General features: G+C 41.1%; 1 protein-coding gene across 3 annotated transcripts in view; it reads left to right on the top strand.

The window, feature by feature from the left end:
- The window catches only part of DENND1B (DENN domain containing 1B), a 190,726-nt gene extending 177,981 nt beyond the window's left edge, over positions 1–12,745 (top strand). For all 3 annotated transcript variants that reach the window (XM_035123797.2, XM_035123795.2, XM_035123796.2), the window contains 3 exons: positions 6,644–6,732; positions 8,490–8,706; positions 9,231–12,745. In XM_035123797.2, coding sequence (XP_034979688.1) covers positions 6,644–6,732; positions 8,490–8,706; positions 9,231–9,773 — 849 coding nt within the window. In that variant the 3' untranslated portion in view covers positions 9,774–12,745. The remainder of the gene's footprint in view (positions 1–6,643; positions 6,733–8,489; positions 8,707–9,230) is intronic.
- Positions 12,746–18,519: the final 5,774 nt, after the last annotated feature.

The raw sequence follows: 18,519 nt of genomic DNA, 5'->3' as shown, positions 1-18,519 counted from the left end.
ACGATGCAGTTTCCTAAGTGAATGCATGCCTTCCATGTTGCAGTGTGTGTTCATTTGTAGATTCTGTTTTGCACATGGCAAATCTCCTGCAGGCTGGCATGTTGATCGTTTTCAGAAAGGAGCATGTTGCTATACATCAGGAGACTCCCTTCCACTCTCCACCCCCCCCCCCCCCGCCTACCCGCCCGACCAGCAGAGAAATGGCATACTCAATAGTTCGCTGCCCTCCTGTCCTGTCAGTAAGGAGTGGGTAGGGATGGATAAAGTGAGCGAATAAAACTCAATCCTGGCAGGACGAAAATCTCATACTGTGATCTGAAGATTGCATGCAACAAATTCAAAGTCACACTTTCACATAATAATTTCAGAAACTGGAAGAGGAATACCTGTATGTTTTCATTCAGAATTAGATCAGCCGAAAGCTTTGGAGAATCGTATTGTGGTTTATGCCCACGTAACTCCAGTCCTTCCACTGTGTAGTCCTCTGCTGGAAATTCCGCACAATTCTGGGGCAGCATTAAGCCCTATCTGGCAATTTAAGTAATGTGAATAAAATATTATATGTGACAGATGTCATATACAGTAACAGAGAGCAGTATTGAATGTGTGGTTTGGTAGTACGCTTCGTTTTAAAGAGAAGGTTTCCAATGGAAAAATGGTTAATTCAGTCAATTAGGAAAATATTTTGGACAAGAGAAATCATAATCTATATATTCACTTGGTAATGGCAGTTTTTGTTTTAAAAGAGGATCTTTTGTCTTTTGCATGTCAATTATGATCCCTCTGTATTGCAAAACACTCAACATATCTTTTAATTAAAAATGAAAAACCTATACTGCTAAAAATTTACATTGTAGATTACAAGACTGCCCTCTGGTGGTGTAAATGCTTTCACTGTATGGAGACAGTGAATGCTGCATGCTGAGCCATAATTATTTACAGCTGATCACCTTTAAGAAACAAAATATTCTTGTCATAGATTTTTTTAAATAGCAATAGTTCCTTCAGTGTTTCACCTGATAAAATCTTTTGACGCTTATACCAGTCTAGACCTGCCTTCACTGTGACTTCCGCATAAAGCCATTTCCCCACGTTTATCATAGCTGTTTGAGGCACACAAACACAATGTTCTCCTGGGCTTGCCCAACAAGTGTGGGCTTTTGGCCCCTAATCGTCTGAATGTGCTGTGAAAACCCAAATGGAACAATAAATGGCAATGGCGCATTTCCTGAGCACTTTTGCATGTTCCACCCCCTTAATTCACTTTTCTACGTTTAACAGGCTTAATATGCAATGTGTTCTTCCCACTAAAAACAAAGCCTGCACCAACACAGCTTTCTCTGTTTTGATCAGCCTTTTCTCCTCAGACTAGCTTAAGCAGACCTATAAACATGAAATGTAAGGGTTCGGCCAGATTCGTGGTGTTTTATGGTGAACACAAATTCCTGAAAGTTAGTGGAGGCTGGCTAAATGCAACCAAAGTCCATTTTCTCCAGGATCCTGCTTCTAACTGTTGCCAGCCAGATGATCTGGGAAACACACAAGTTTGAGATCTTGAATATCGCTATATCACAACATTTCCTATGATTATGGAAATGGAGACACTAAGCATTTAAAAATATACTGAATTGCATAGAATCAGTTCCATAGAATTGATTATTGAAATAATAATAATAATAATAATAATAATAATAATAATAATAATTAACAGGTCCAATAAAAAGTGGCATTTCATCTGTTCTGCATCTCTTGATTATTATTATTTAACTGACAATGTTCAGAGATAGTTTGTATCCATGATTTTTCTGTATGTTGGCATACAACATGGCTATTTATTATGGCTGTGTTTCTGCCATTCACAGCTACTAGTTTTAATTTTTGTAAAATCTCACAAATGAACTTGTGAAGTACATCTCTTCATTTTGGCCTATTTTTATTTCTTTTCTTTTTTTCAAATTTAATTCCCTTCCAGGACACTTTTCCATACAGCTCCAAAGGAAAATTGCTAGTTGTTCAGTGTGAAGGTACCAGTAAGGCATTAGTAAACACACTGTTTTATTATACAGATATCACCAGCAACACCTAGTGGATTCTGCAGCCCTTTTCCTTCCCTTGTTATATTACAGCAATAGATTCATCCTTGAATACCAAATGTAACCACGGGTGTTTCTTGTATCATGACGTTCTTGGTCTTGGCCTTCTTTTTTGGCAGTGTGCCCACTATTTTGAAACACACCACAAGAATTTGTGATTCACTCTGGGTCTCCACAGTATGGGAAAAGGCACCTTTGCACAATGCACATTTTTTAAAAAAACAACAACTGTGGGTAGTTCATATCCTTTCTCTCTTCAAGGGTAACAACAGTTGAAAATAAAACTCACAACAAAATCCTCAGTTAAATTAAAATTTAACCCCAGCTCTTGAATAGGAGCCCAAGGGGTTTTTTGTTTTTTGTTTTTTTACAGTTTTTCTCAGACATCTGCTGCCTTCTGGGTGGGGTGGGGGGAGAGCTTCATAATCATAGGACAGCCACATAGGACACCTATCTGCTCGCCTTTGCTGTTCTAACGTAACATAAAAATAGTCCTAAAGTTTTAATAAGGTTTCTATGAAAGGCGTTTCATAGGGATGGGGAAAAAACTCATCCTGGTTAAATGGAACAAGCAAGAACATGGCTGTTTTTCAGCACAAAGATAAGAAATTGCACTGATACAGCATTCATTTTACAAAGGGGAAGAACGGTATTTCCATAAACAGAAATCACACCAAAAAATGTAAGTTGGTTTCTAACTTCGTGCAAGTGCTCTCTAAATTAAACCTTTATAAACTTCCCTAGAACTTGAAACCAGTTCTGTTTCCCCCCCTTCTGTTTTAGCAAATGGAAGAGGTCTGGTAGGTTATTAGAATACTGATCAGAAAAGAAGTCCCCCACTCTCAACCCCCCCCCCCAAAAAAACGTGCACAGTGGAAAATACAGAAAAGACAGAAATTAAAATCTTAAGTAACTGTGAACAGCAGGGGGACATCAGTAAAGGAAAGTTATCCTAAATGACTTTGACAGTTTTTGCAGGTGTGCATTCTATGCTGCTTCATCTAGTAGAGCTTTGAAAAGGATTTACTGCTCTCCTTTTGGGATTTATTAAGGGTTTCTTTTCTCTCCCCCCCTCCCCCCTTTTCTTTACACTGGTGTTTCTTGCCATTTTATAAGCAGGTTGTTTTGCAAGTTATTTGCCACTGGTACCTATTGGGTACTGTCCGTTACTTCACAGACGATGAGTGAGAGAAATGTTCTCTCCTCCCCCATCTACACACTTCAACCCACGAACTCGGGGCACTGAAAACAGAGCGGATCCAACAGAGTTTACTTGGTTTCATTTCACTTTTATTATTGTTAAAAAGCACCTCAGGTTTTCTGTGCGCCTTTGACTGCCCCCTTGAAAGTTTGCCTATTTTTCACCTGAATTCTGGATTGTGGAAGAAAGTGTGCAAAAAAAAGCCTAAAGGGGGATTTTAAGGGTTCAGGGAACTGTGTAGTTACTCACCTGCCCCCTAACAAGGCACAGCTCAAGGAGGTTCCCAAACCTTGAAAGTGAAAGAACTGCAATGCCCCTGAGCTAGCTGGACTGACCTCAAAGGAAATCCCTGACCAGCTGAGCCAAAGATTTTCCCTCCCCAGCTTATGTGACTGGTAACAGTCCGGTCACAACACTGACCGTGCTCTGCCTGTAGTCACAGGGGCTAGGAGTGCTTTGGAGGAGAACAGAAAGGTTGCTCCTAACTTTTAGCTCAATCTTGAAAGAGTCCTGCAAACTCAGGAAAATTCCAGTAAACAAGTGCTCAAGTCTGCAAATGAGAGTTGGACTAGAACATACAAGAACTAGTCTCATAGTGAAATGTAAAAAGTCTCTTATCAGTTTCACTCCCAACCCCTATGTGTAAGACTCAGAGCATCCTTTACCAAACTTATTTGGTGCACCAGCGATTACCATTTCCAGTAGGGATGCGGGTGGCGCTGTGGTCTAAATCACTGAGCCTCTTGGGCCTGCCAATCAGAAGGTCGGCGGTTTGAATCCCCACAATGGGGTGAGCTCCTGTTGCTTTGTCCCAGCTCCTGCAAACCTAGCAGTTTGAAAGCATGCAAGTGCAAGTAGATAAATAGGTACCTCTGTGTCGGGAAGGTAAATGGCATTTCCGTGCGTTCTGGTTTCTGTCACGGTGTCCCATTGTGCCAGATGTGGTTTAGTCATGCTGGCTGCATGACCCGGAAAGCTGTCTGTGGACAAACGCCGGCTCCCTCGTCCTGAAAGCGAGATGAGTGCCACAACCCCATAGTCGCCTTCGACTAGACTTAACCATCCAGGGGTCCTTTACCTTTACCATTTCCAGACAAGAGGAGCCTTACCACAATAGTCTGTATATTGGTAATTTCATGATCGGACTACTGTGTAATTTGCTGTATGTAGGGCTCTCTTGACCCTTTTTTGGGAAGCTGCAGCTGGCTGCCTACTGGCTAATGAGCCAAGTTCATGGTTTTGCTGTTGACATTTAAAGCCCTGGAGAACATGGGGCCAGTTTGTGTGGCATGCCACCTCCCCTGGTACTGACGAGGTTGATCTTCCATGATTAGCAGATGGTCACTTTGTGACAAGGTGGAAGCAGCCTTCTGGGTGACAGCACCCTCTGCATTGGCCTTCCTCAGGTAATTCACAAGGCTGAGACACTATTAGCTTTAAATGCCTCTTTAAAATTCAGCATTCTCTGAATTTTTATTTTATGTACTGCTCTGTTTTACTTGTGACTTACTGTTGTTGTTTTATCTCTAGTTTTTAGGAAATTTTTATTTAATATTGTTGTGTTTTTATGTAAACAGCATCATTATATTTAAATGTTTTATAAATAAAAAATGGTATAGAAAGAAAGAAAATAATAAATGATAAGCCCTGGGTTGTCGTAGAGAAGGCACTCCCATCTCCCTTTTACTGTATTTAAAGGGGGAACAGTGGTGACCTTTCTCATAGGACTGTTTCAAAAATTAGCAGGATAAAGATTGTAAAACAAGTTTTCTCATTAGAAGAGCTTTTAAGGGACAGGTGATAATATTAAACCTTTAGAAGGTTTGGAGGCAGTGACATTTCTCCCCTAATTTTATGCAAGGATTGTTCTGTATATAGCTATCTCTTTAAATAAAAACACACACAACTAAATGTCAGCATCTTTATAGCATATATCTAGGTATAAGGGAAAACAGAAAGGTGGCCCCACCCTTCTACAATTAGAATTGAGAAAGTACCTATTAATTTTTATTTTCCCATTGGAATATGATCTGCCCCATCTTAATACAAAATGTTGGCAGAACCACAGTTTTCTGTGGACCTTTTTGAGGAAATGAAGATGAGTGTAACAGTACCAGTGGAATTTTGCCAATTTTAATTGGAGAATTCATTTTTCATTCCCCAAAGGCATCCTTTCCTTTCCTTTTCCTTTCCTTTTAACCCTGCCATATTTACAAACTGAATATTCATTGTTTTCAGAAGCTATTCTGTGGACCTTCACAGTAATCCCATGAGGTTTTATTCTGCTGTAAAAAAACAAAAAACAAAACCCATCCGTGTTTTCTTTAAAAGAAGAATACTACCATCTTATCTTTATATTAGATAAGCTCAGGAGTATGGGGCAAGAATGAAATAACACAAATTCATGCTGTATCCCATCTGTAGGATTTATTTTTAAAATAATAAAGAGGCAGGATGGAAATTATTTAATAAATATTGGAATCTGTAGAGCTGCCTAAGACCCCAGCAGAGACTTCATTTGTGTATGAGAGTAGATATGTGTTTATTGGCACTCAAATGTCCAAGTACCTTGTGACATTACGTTTGAGTCATGTTCCTCTTGTACCCTGCCATTCTGTAATATGTCTTGGCTCTCCCCTTATTTTTTATTCAACCTGTTAATGCTTCTCCATGGTAGCACACTTACCTTTTACATTTGTTAAGTGAGGACTAATAATGATGATGATGATGATGATGATGATGATGATGATGATGATGGCTGCCATATCCAAAAGCTTAAATGTATTGTTTATTTTTAGCTATGTCTTTATATTTCTGATGGTGACTTCTTCAATAGTAATATATTAATTTCTATTTTGTACATGTCTTCAGTGCTAGTCTAGAAATTTCTGCTGCACTTTAGCTAGTGTATTTTTATTTGTTTTTAGCTTTGATTTCATTTCTGCTTCAGGTTTAATATGTCATTCTGAATTGAGAGAGAGAGAGAGAGAGAGAGAGAGAGAGAGAGAGAGAGAGAGAGAGAGAGAGAGAGGAGAGAGAGAGTTTACTGGTAACTTTATATATATGAACTATATATATATATGAACAAAATAGTTCGTGCTTCATTTGTGATTCCAACCTAAAACAAACTGTGCTCTGTCCATGGCCTGTCAATTCACCCTTAATTTTTCATCTGAACGGCTTTGGATAAGCAGTGAATCCATTTGAATACTTCACATATGACTATAACTGATTCTGTGGACACTTCAATTGAAATTATTAGGCAGTATTGCTTATGAATACTTCTGTCCCTCAGCAGCCTATGTGAAAATCAGCAAGAAGCTCTGAAGTGTAACTTTTGCCTTTGCAGACACGGTTTGGGCATCTCCATGCCAATACATTTAACCATGATCCTGCCTTGGACGGTGATGCGGACGATGAGATGGATGGAGGAAGCAAGTAAGACGAGTTGTTAAGAAGCTCAGCTTGCATTCAGTTCTTCATCAGAGCAGCTTTAAATGCAGGATGAATGTTCCATTTTGCTGTGTGGAGAGAGTTCTGAGCTGCTGCTAAACTCTGAATATAACCCTGGTGGTGTGGGGAGACATGGGTCGGAAACGCACCCAAGATATTAAGATATTACTAAACAGCATTCAAAAGCATGTGTAGGAGAGAAGAAGCAGTATCTTGATCCAGGGAAGAGCAGAAGCAAAGGTTAGAGGCAGGCATGCAGGACATTGCTCCACCAGCCTCAGCCAACCCCCACCTGCCTGCCTTCTTACTTGCCACCAGCCATGGGATGTCACTGACTCTGGCTTCACTTCCTGTTGGACTCCCTGCCTCCCAATGTACCATTCCCAATGGGTGCCAGCCACCACTGGAAAGGGGATTACAGGGAACCCCTCAAGTAGGAATTCCAAACCTGTGCTCTAAGCCACCCTAGTCCATCATGACTCAACTGGTAATGTGCTACAAAAATGGATTGATTGGTGCCTTTAAGTACCCACCCAGAAGAGAGGCTTTCTACTGCGCCTTTGCACAGTTTCATACTCTCTGCTGGTTTCATTCAAAGCAGTCTCTGCATTCGAGTATAATTAGATTATGCAGGGTAGAATCCAATACACACTGGGAATAAATCCATTGAATTCATTGGAGCTTGTTTCTGAGTAGTTGTGTCTGAAATTGCACTGCCAGTTGTTCCTGATGCAGAAATGTAGCAGAGTTTTTCACCCTTAGAGGAGACTGTCCATTGTGTCTCTGCACGAGTCACTGCTTGCCTCTTCACAATTTCAAGGACAGATCAGCAACTTGTAAAGCAACTTACATGATACAGACTCTTCTGAGAGCCAGTACTTCTTACTTGCTGTACTAAAAACTAGTCTTTTCATCTATAATAGTGCAATGTACAAAATCGACAAAGAAGTGTGCCTTAGCTGTACATACATACATAATTTTATTTGTGTGCAGCCTTTCTACTATTGAAACCATGTTCAACATGAAAAAATACATAACCACAACATACCGAAAGCGTTGTTGTTGTTGTTTAGTCGTTTAGTTGTGTCCGACTCTTTGTGACCAAACAATAAATATAACATGAAAAAATACAAAACCAAACCGAGCAATTCCCACATAAATCACAACAAAATCTAAAATAAAGATAGAAACAAACCAACAACCCAGAAACAACACCCTAGCTCAATTGTGTGCTCAGCGCTCAGCTTTTGTTGTTGGAGTCAGTCTGGGCTGTGCTCTCCCAGGCCACCTGAAAAAAAGGCAAACATAAAGTTTTGAAAGAGGTGAGTCTGAGTCTATCCTTTTGCAAAGTTAGATTTTCACACACCAAAAGTATATGCATCAAGGCATTGTCAGAATGCATTATAGGTGTACATTTTTTTTTTTGCCTGCAGCAATAAACCATTTCCCAGCCTGCCATTTGAAGCAAAGGACATGGAGGGCCATTCACACACACACACACATTACATTTTAAATACACACTAAAAAGTTATTTATTATATCTGAATAGGCTACAAGATAAAATGGTTTAAAAGAATGCTATGCTGAATCCTTTTTGGTTTCTTATGATGAATACAAAGGGTTCAGAAGTTACTTGTTTTATTGAAATTTATCTTTATAATAATTCTCCTGTAAAAAGCTCATTCATTTTCAGATTCATTGTTGCGGTCATAGCTATGAAGTGGTTTTCTGTTTTTCTTTAGATTGTCTTCTGAAGATAGTGAGGAAACATCTTGTTGTTTGTACGACAGTGATGACTCTGGGGAAATGGCCAAAACATCTGTTCCTCCTGGGGAAATGGACTTGCTGGGAGAGATTTTGGATAGTCTGAGTACACACAGTTCTGATCAAGGGAAGCTCTCAGGAGCAAAAAGCCTGGACTTCTTTCGATCAATGGATGATATTGATTACAAGGCAACGGTTAGTTATCCCACCCCTTGCGTTTCCAGTGTTAAAACTTCTTTGCATCCACATAATCTTCTGTTGGTGATAGGTGCTGCCTGGATGTCAGGGTGTTTTAGGGTCTCTCATACATCCTAATGCTTCTGTGATAACCAGGTATTGCTCCGCAATGTCTGACTGTGGTGTAAAAGTGATGTGTACCCCTGACATCTAAAGCAGAGAAAGTGTGCTTTGGCTGCACAACACATTGAGAAACACTTCTTTTTACCTTGAAATGGAGTTATCTTGGTTTCAATTTAGCTGCTTAATGTTGGAAGGAGAAGAGGAATTTAAATTTGAATCCTATTAAGAGGTCGTTAGCAAAAGATAAATTGTGATTCAGTTTAGCACATCATCAGCACAATGAAGAACAAGTAGTTCAGTCATTTTTTAAAAAAAAATAGTTTAATATTTACACCCCACTTTTCTGTAAAAACAAAGTGGCTGTTTTGGAGACCCCAGTGTCAAGAATCCTCATGTGTTGCCTGTTCTTCTTATTTCAGAATAAATCCAACACGCCAAGTGAGAGCAACCTGGCTCTGCTTTGCAGCGGTCGAACGTCTGACGCAGCTGACTGGAATCTTGGGCAAGATGACAGCATCCTCAGTGGGAAGCAGCTTCCCCCGTCTCCAAGGAAACGTGTTCCTTCGACTGGATACAGAGAAAATATCTTTGTGCCAAAAACAGGAAGTCCCACCCATACCCCTAGTGCCGATGATGTGAACTTCCTCAAAACTCATGCAGAATCTCGAAGCCCATCTCAAGAAACTATGCAGTTGTGTTCTCCAGGAGTCTTTCAAGCAAAAAAGACTAAGTGGAGCGAAACACTAAGCAGTACCTCAGCAGATGAGATACCACCAAACTTGAGCCAAAATCCATCCTCTCAGGTTCCTTGGGAGAGAGAAGCCAGAACAGGAAACGAAATCCTAGAAGAGGGTGGTCTTCTTCACGAAGTGGTGTCTTTGTGTAAAATGACTTCTGCATTCAACCATGGTTTAAACATTTCAGGGGACAGGTTTTCCAGTAGCAGCGGGAATAAAGCGTAATTTTTTAAAAACAAACAAACAATTTGAGTGGAGAAATAACGCTCCTGACAAAAGACTTAAGGAAGACAACTCAGGATTCCATATCGCATAGCAAACCAAAACATCACACAGGAAACGACAAACCTTCCATTTTGCTAACCTTAATTGTGGTTTGCCTTACACGCCCACTTTCTCCCTCTTGCTTTGAGCATATCTTTGGAACACATTTCTTTGCTGCATAATTTCACAGCTTGGGCCTGGATTGGGGTGGGTGGGGCCATAGCTGGGTGTCAGAGGACATGCTCTGCCTGCCGAGCGGCCCATGTTCAACCCCTGACATGTCCAGGTAGGTCTAAGAAATGTCTGAAACCCCAGAAAGCTGTTTTCCATCAGTCTGGACCACAGGTGGGGAACCTGTGACCTCGGGCACATTTCATGTGGGTGGGTGAGCCTGGAGGGAAGAGAAGGGTGCTTTGCCCACTGCCAAAATGCACCCTCCCCTATAGATTACTCACAAGGGAATGTGGTGGTCCTTGGAAGTATTTAGGGGCCGCCATCTTGGTGTAGACAGCACTGAGCTAGATGGACCCATAGTTTGGCTCAGTATAAGGCAGCTTCTTGTTCAGCTACTGCATTCTCAAGTCAAGGTAATAGCTTGACTCCATATTTAAGCTTCAGCTGGTATTTGGCACCTGCTAGTTTTTACCATCTCCCCCTTTCCCTTTCCAGAAAGTAACATATCTTCCCGGGTAGGCGTTGACTTTTATCTTGCCGAGCACAAAGTGAACAAATGCAACGTTGTTCGTCTGGAACTTAAGTCCTGTCAATCCATGATCCAATTGCCTTAAAGTTTTAGGGACTCGCTTAAATATTGTACAGGATGAAATGCAAATTGTTGGAAAAGAGATGCCATGATTTCACAGCAGTGAAGCGCATGAACAAAGGGAAATATGGGTCGTTTCCAAACCACAGGAACTCATACGACCAACGGGGGTCACTCATGTGACCCTGTGTTATGTAGCAATGTAGTTACCACATGAGAGCCTGGTTCAAATGGGAGCCTCTCCCACATGTTTGTCTTCCTTGGTGAGAACTGTTTTCACCTAGTCAAGCAATAGCCATCAGTGAGAGGAAAGGTCTCTTGATGTATTTATCACCATATGAATTAACTGTTAATGGTTTGTCTGAATTTACCCCAAAATTGGGTCCTTTACCGAGTAGGCACTGTGGCTCTGTCTTCCAAATCCTGAAAAAATGGTACTGTGTGTTTTTAATCTTTTTTTGAAGTGCTGAAATACAATGTGAAGTTTACAACTTTTAAAAGGTTTTACTCACTGTCATCATTCTTGCATCTTCAGTTTTCTCAAAAGGAAAAAGCTTGAGCAGAACAGGTAGATTTTTATTGGCATAGAATTTCCACTGTTTTAATATTTCTGTGTTACAATTGATCTGCCCTACTGGGGTTCATGCCAATTTAACCTTCAGAGGTAGTGTTTTAAAGTGATGTTTAGGACTTGGATCATTATTAGATGTGCCCCTTGAACAAATTCTAATGTTTTCTTTTTTAAAACAAAAATTATATCAGCAGCTGAAAAATAATAATAATAATAATATAAAGTAATTTGACAGTGTGAATCTGGAAATCTCTTTCCAGGGCTAAGCAAAGGAATGAAGGGCCACACACAGTTTCTGAAGCTTAATCATAACCTTTAAAAAGATGCATCGAAAACAATGTCCCTGCCATCCAGTGGCTCAAGATTGGCCTGCTATGGGGTGCACCACAATGCTCATAAATGGCAACTTTTAAAAGTTGTCTTCCGAAAAGTCTTCTCTTAAAAGCAAACCTTTGGTGCGTAACATCAGTGTCCAAAGGTGCCTTTCAAATGAAACATTTTGAATGGAATGTTTTGTTAAACCATTTGGAAGTGGTATTCCACATAGTTATAAAGTGGGTAGTAAACTTTTAGGCACTATACAAGTAACAATTTAGTGTGAGAGCCCATGGTAGTGTCCTTTTTCCAGGACCTATCTGCTTAGATAGAAGGACCTATTTCCCCTGTGTTTGTGCTGTTCTCTCCTTCCCCCTCCCGATGTCTGTGTTTGTCCTTTCAATTGTCACTGGTGGTGGTCTAGATTGCTTGAGTCAAGAGAGTAGTGATTAGGTGAGGGTATATTTATGTCTCTGTGTACACGTGTGGATGGAAGTGCATGTTCCATAGCCCAGCTTCCAATTCTTCACGAGAAGAAAAACTCTATGCATATGGAAACTTCCTATTACAGCCATAACGGGTTTCTTTCAGTAAACGAGAGTGACAAAATCCTGCATGGATGGTTTCTGAATCATAGGGGGTGGGAGGCTGGAGGAGAGAAAGCTAAGAAATGTCTGGCAAAACATGCAGGTTTTCAGTGACTCACATTGTCAGTGAATGTGTTTAGAGTTGCCACGCTAATGTAAAATACCATTTTATGTAATTCTTACAGTAACATGAGTAATGTGTAGTCCTGTTGATGAACCTTTGAAATGCACCTTTATTTTGACCCCACTTAAACTGCAACTTATGTAGATATGCTAGAACTATTAGCATTCACGCGTCGTTTATCACTGATAAGATTTTTAGAAGGCTAATAGTTGTGCCTTACATTTTTGCCCTGAATAGTTGCCAGTTAGCTTTCTTACTGTCAAAAGAACATTAGAGTTGCCAAATGAATCAATTCATCAAATATTTACTCAGTGTCTCCCCTGTTCTCCACTGATTATGATGTAAAATTCTCAATCACTTGCATCTGTAGCATTTCGATGTTTACTATAGTGTCATAGGAAAACAAATCGTTCAATTTCTGCTTCATTGTCACCTTTCCCCCACCATATTCAATGTTCGTAGGAACTTATAAAATAAAAATAAAATAGAAAAATTCCTTCCAGTAGCATCTTAGAGACCAACTAAGTTTGTTATTGGTATGAGCTTTTGTGTGCATACCTTCTTCAGATACACTCACATCTGAAGTGTGCATGCACACGAAAGCTCATACCAGTGACAAACTTAGTTGGTCTCTAAGGTGCTACTGGAAGGAATTTTTCTATTTTTTATTTTGTTTCAACGGCAGACCAACACGGCTACCTACCCGTAACTTAGGAACTTATAAAATCACAGATTTTAATATAGTGCTCACAGACTTCAGGTAATCCTTAAAGTTTCTCAGGAATCCCAATTACTGTAAGTAAAACTGCTTTGGATCATTAGATTCCTTTCTCCACCTACAAAATTTCATTAAAAGTTAACCTAGTTATTTAAGACAATTCAGTACTAACAGTGTTCTAGACTCTTTTTTAGTTGCAAACAAAGGTCACATTTTATTTTAGTATATTAAATTCACCAGATTTCTATATATTATTGGAGCTTCCCATTGTGTTCCTCAGATGTTTGGGGTCATTAAGCCCTTTGTTTTAAAACCCCAAATTTGTAAGATTCTGACAGCATCTACATATTAGGGGATCTAGCCACCAAGGACTTTCCTTGACATTATCTATACTCCAAAATTGGAAAAGGCTATCACAGTAGCTGATGGAGCTAATGGATCTGCCATCTCCTTTCCAAACCCTTCAATAGTTCATGGAAAGGCCTTTGCCAAGTTTCGGAAACGAAAGTTGCTTAAACTAGCAGGATACCTTACATGTTCACCTAGAATTCTGTGCACTGAGAATGAGCTAGAATGTTGGTCACAGATTGTAAACATTATGCAAAGAAATGAAAACCCCGAAATGACCCAATATTTTGCATGGTGTGCTGTTAGAAATAGTGAAAGAAGTCACTTTTTTACAGAAACTTGTACTGTTCCCTAGCATTTCAAAGAGTGATATTGCTGCTTTTTGATCGCTAAGAGTTGGGTTATCAAAAGCTGTCAGTACTGGCTAACTCTGCTCCCAAAGATGTCAACAGTAGTTTTCCAATTGATTGAATGTGCAGCCTGCACTGATGAGCACCTTTGAAAATGTTAATTTTCATTGTTAGAATAGATAAAACAATACAATCTACCAGAAGATTCTCCTGCAGATGTCCCACTGATGTGAATTCTTTGGGGCTTTCACAAGAGGACTTTATGGTGGATTGTGCCCCAAATTATATTAGACAGATTATCTCAAGCAGAATGAAAATCTCTTTTTCTTTTCTCTTTTACATTGTGTCCTTGCAAAAGGAGGGTTTTAAATAGCTTGCTTTGTGCAGAAAAGGAAAAATAGTAACTAGCTAGTTACCAAATTGAAGCCATTCATTTTCATCATCTGCTAAAACTTTTGTTCATCTGACCAGAGATAATTCAGGATCCTGTGAAGCTACAAAACTAGAAAAGTAGTTCTGTTATCCTAGGCTTTTCTTCAGATATTTTTGCTCATAACAGGGCAAGACTGGAGCCGAAGTTATTGCTAACAATACCATCTACTTCTCAATGTAATGCAAGGAGGATAGGTACAGGAGAAAGTCACCTCTCTCCCTAATCTGTGTGGCCAGAGAGGAAAGATTAAATTCCTGCATAGGATATCAGCTGCCTTTGACTCCTAAATCTTTTAAGTTCTTAAAAGAAAGATCACAGGTAGAAATGTAAGAAGGCATCATTTTATATTCCACAGTATACTCACATGCAGAACTGTTTCCATTCTGCTGCAATTCATCTTCACCCAAAACCATGTTACTCATTTTGCTGTCTGGTGCAGTGAAATTACATAATTTACATAATTACATAAATTACGTTGTAGCATTATTTCATCCCATTCATTTCAATGCAAAAGAAACATAATGAAAATGGGAGGTGGGGGTGGAACATAATTATGTATTGTTTGTGGATTGAGAGCAACATCAGCAGTGAATACTTAAATTCACTGGATTGATTTCTATTCTGGACATGGGAAAAATCAACAAAAATGGCCATTTCCATTTCCATTGGAATTCTCCAACGTGCCTAGTCACGGGATCACTGCATGCTCATCCGCTTATTTTAGCTCTGAAGACCATTGACATCACTCATAAACCAAACTCCTTAATCTTGCTCACAGGAAGGCAGCAAATCACCCTAGATTTATTTATATGTATATATTTGCCAGATCCGAGGCAGGAAGAGGGTGCTTAGGGAGCCTGTTTCCTTTTAGTTTAACTTGCCTAGGGGCTGCTTTGATAGCTTCCAGGCAGTTAGGACTGGTTCCTTTTCCACTTCAAGGACACCATGACACTGTCTGTGTGCCATTCTGGACGTTATGACTTATTAGATGCATTGGACTTTAGACGAGTCTAAGATGTTTGCCACCCGTGGTGGAAAATAATGGTGCCTCTCACATTAAAATGGGTCAGAGTAGAGTTCTGCGGTGTGCTGTTATGTAGATCCCATGTGTTTCAATTGTGTTTGTGTATGGAGACTTGTGTCTTGGGGCCCCCTTTAGTCAGATCTGCCTTTGGCACCCAAACGTTGCCTTGATATGAGGCATGGGCATAGGCAGGGGGCAGGAGGGGCAGTTGCCCCCCCTAGAAGCAGGGCCGCTGACCAGCCTGCCCCGCTGCCCGCCGCCGCCCGGTGCTGTCTCCCTGGCTGGCTGTGGGGCAGGTGGAGGGAAAGCCACAGAGCCGCGCAAAGCATTTGGCTGGCTTTCCCTCCACCCACCCCACAGCCAGCCGGCTAGAAGGGACGTGTCCCTTCTCCCTTGCTGGCTGTGGGGCGGATGGAGGGAAAGCCAGCTTTCCCTCCACCTGCCCCGGCGATCGCGGAGGGGGAGGAGGGGATCGGAACAGCCCGATTTCGGGCTGATCCTGGCGCCCCCTCGCCACTGCCGATCGCAGAGGGGGAGGAGGGGGTCGGAGCAGCCCGATTTCGGGCTGGTCCTGGCGCCCCCTCGCCCCTGCCGGTCACGGAGGGGGAGGAGGGGGTCGGAGCAGCCCGATTTTGGGCTGATCCTGGCGCCCCCTCACCCCTGCCGATCATGGAGGGGGTTGGAGCAGCCCGATTTTGGGCTAATCCTGGCTCCCCCTCACCCCTGCTGGTCGAGGAGGGGGTCAGAGCAGCCCGATTTCGGGCTGATCCTGGCGCCCCCTCGCCCCTGAACGACCATGGCTTTCCTTGCCCCACTGTGGCCCCCCCTTGCCTTGGCCCCGCCCCTTGCCCCCTAATTTTGATCCTGGCTACGCCCCTGATATGAGGGACCCAAACAAGGGATGCTCCATTATGAAGTCCTCTGAGTGCTAAGCATTTTAAAAAAGGAACTCATTGTTGCATTATGTCCCATCAGCTTTTCACACAGAGCAATCGCCTCTCTCCTTGGATACACTGTACTGTGGGTTCTCCTGACCCCTTCACCCCACCAATTTTTGGGGGAGCCCTCTTGTGCAGATCGGCATCCTTTCACAGGGCTTCCTCTGATGGGGTCCGTCAAGAAAATCCCACCAAAAGAATTTGTGGACAGCACACCCATCTCCCTCCCCCTGCAAATCTTCTTTGATGAAAAGGTATTCATAGTTTGGATGGATTCAGTACACTTCTGAGTCCTTCCCTAGCTTCAGGCGTAAATAATATTGTATGTATAGTAATAAGCTTTTTAATTTAGATTCTAGGATCAGTATTAATATGGGTGGGTTGAGGAGGAAAGGAACAAGAAAAAAATTGAGTTGGAAAATTGATTCTTGGTGAACCTTTTCTCCCCTTCGCCAATCCCAGATATCATGATAACAGCTGCAATCCTATGCACATCTACCTGGAAATAAGTCTCATTGAACTCAATGGTACTTAACTCTGGAGTAGATCTGTATTGAATTGCACTGCAAGGGAGATTCCAGGATGTGAGGGAAAGTACTGGATTTCAACAAAAGATGGATTTTGTGCAATATCTTTGCTTGCTTTTATTGTGTGTATATGTGTTTTAAATACAATTTATTTTGACAACTAAAAACATCTGCTTTCCCAGTAGATCTTTGAGATTAATTTTTCTGGGGTGTTTGTTTTGTTTTGCTTTGTTTCAGGATTGTGTAGAGTTACATGTAGCATTTAATTACAGTTGTCTTGTGGATGAAAGTACTGTACATTGTCAGTAGACAAATGGTATTTCTGTTGACTGAAGATGACTAGGGACGCCACATTGTTGTGCTATACAGTAATGATAAGCATAAGTGTTGCCAATTGCATAGTAGGCAACAGACTCACAGCTAATGACGTCTATATTCCACACAGTACTTTGTAAGTACACAGCAGGGTAGTTTTTGTGTTTAATTCACCTGGAAATTCTGCTGCTTACTTCGTCTGTCCTTTGAGCAAGCAAAATAATGTTTGTTCCATATGATGGATGGTAGGTGGCAACTTACGGTAGACATGTGCAGTTTCATCATCCAGCATGTGGCATCCTTAATTGATATAAATGATTGCTCAGATCAATAGATGTTGCAAGTATCTTTTAAATTGTTTGTTAATGATGTTAATCCATGTATTTGATGTACATTTTCTTCTCATGGCCAAGCATTTTATCAGGAGCTATTTAAAATTAACTTACTTGAATGAGTTAACTGAAGCACTGTGTAATTTATCTAGCTCTAGACGCAACTTGCAAACAAGGTTTGTGGTAAATTTCTTTTTCTGTACACACCCATGCTACCCCTGAAACTATTTCAGGGAGGTAGTGAAAATCTAGCATGTTTCAATTTATGTCTCAGAGAAGAGAGGGGAAAATGTCTCTTTCTGTGAACAGAAGAACCTACCTTTGTAACGGGCCTTATCTCTAAACAGTTTCATAGCTGCCTTTTACCCAGTTTTGAAGAAATCATTTGATACAGGCATTGTAGGATAAATAATTGTTTGCACGGAAACACGTTTCTTTATCTCTTCTGACAATGCTAAGCTATGTAAATGAACCGAAACTGTGTTACAAATAAAGCCAACAATGGTTGTTCCATTAAAAAACCAATTAGGGCTTCGATCTGTAGTGTTGCACACCTTAGCTTAGATAATAGGAGATTTTCCTTTAGAGCACCAGTTTTAGCTGAAGGCACCAGGACCCACAGGTGGAACATATTCTTATGAAAGCAGTGTCATGCCAGCACCATTTAAAACAGTAATTTGAGAGAGAGACAGAAGGAGACCAAGTAAAGGGAGTATGAAGCTTCTTGAACATTAATGAATCTGTGACGAGGAGAAATTCAGCACGTGCAGCTTCTCAGTTCTCCTTTCCCTTGCTTGACAAGCTGCATCTGCCAACATCTCTTTTGTACAGGATTCGCATCCTCCTTGCACTTCAAGGAGACGAATGGAGAGAAGATGTGGAGGGGAGGACCCTGCCTCAAAGGTAGGACCATCTCCAGGGATGGTTGGGAAGGCTGCTTTCTTGGAACCCAGGAGACCACACAGCCAGTCAGTCTACTGAGCTAGCGGAACCAATGGCCTAATTCAGCTTGAGGAAGCTTCCTGCGTTCCTATGAACATATAGCAGTTGCAGGGGGTTAAAAGCCAGTCCCTCTGGTTAGGGTTAGGGATGGGTCCTGGGCCTGAAAGTGTTGGGACTACTGCCCTAGAGTTTGAAGACTGTGGAACTGGAACTCCTGTCAGTAGCTCCTCTGTATGCACTTTAAATCGACTGTTTTGCTAATGTTGGTACAAAATATTTGGTAAACTCCACGTTGCCATAAAGTGCCCCACGGTGTAATATAAAATAAAAATTACTGAACTCAGAAATATATATTGGGTCTGGTTTTTGGCTTGATTGTTCATTTGGATTACATTTGGCTAAAAGCTACATTTGAGAATC

Source organism: Zootoca vivipara, chromosome 7 (assembly GCF_963506605.1).
Source record: "Zootoca vivipara chromosome 7, rZooViv1.1, whole genome shotgun sequence".
NCBI classification, from domain to species: domain Eukaryota; kingdom Metazoa; phylum Chordata; class Lepidosauria; order Squamata; family Lacertidae; genus Zootoca; species Zootoca vivipara.
This window is presented reverse-complemented; position numbering and strand designations above follow the sequence as displayed.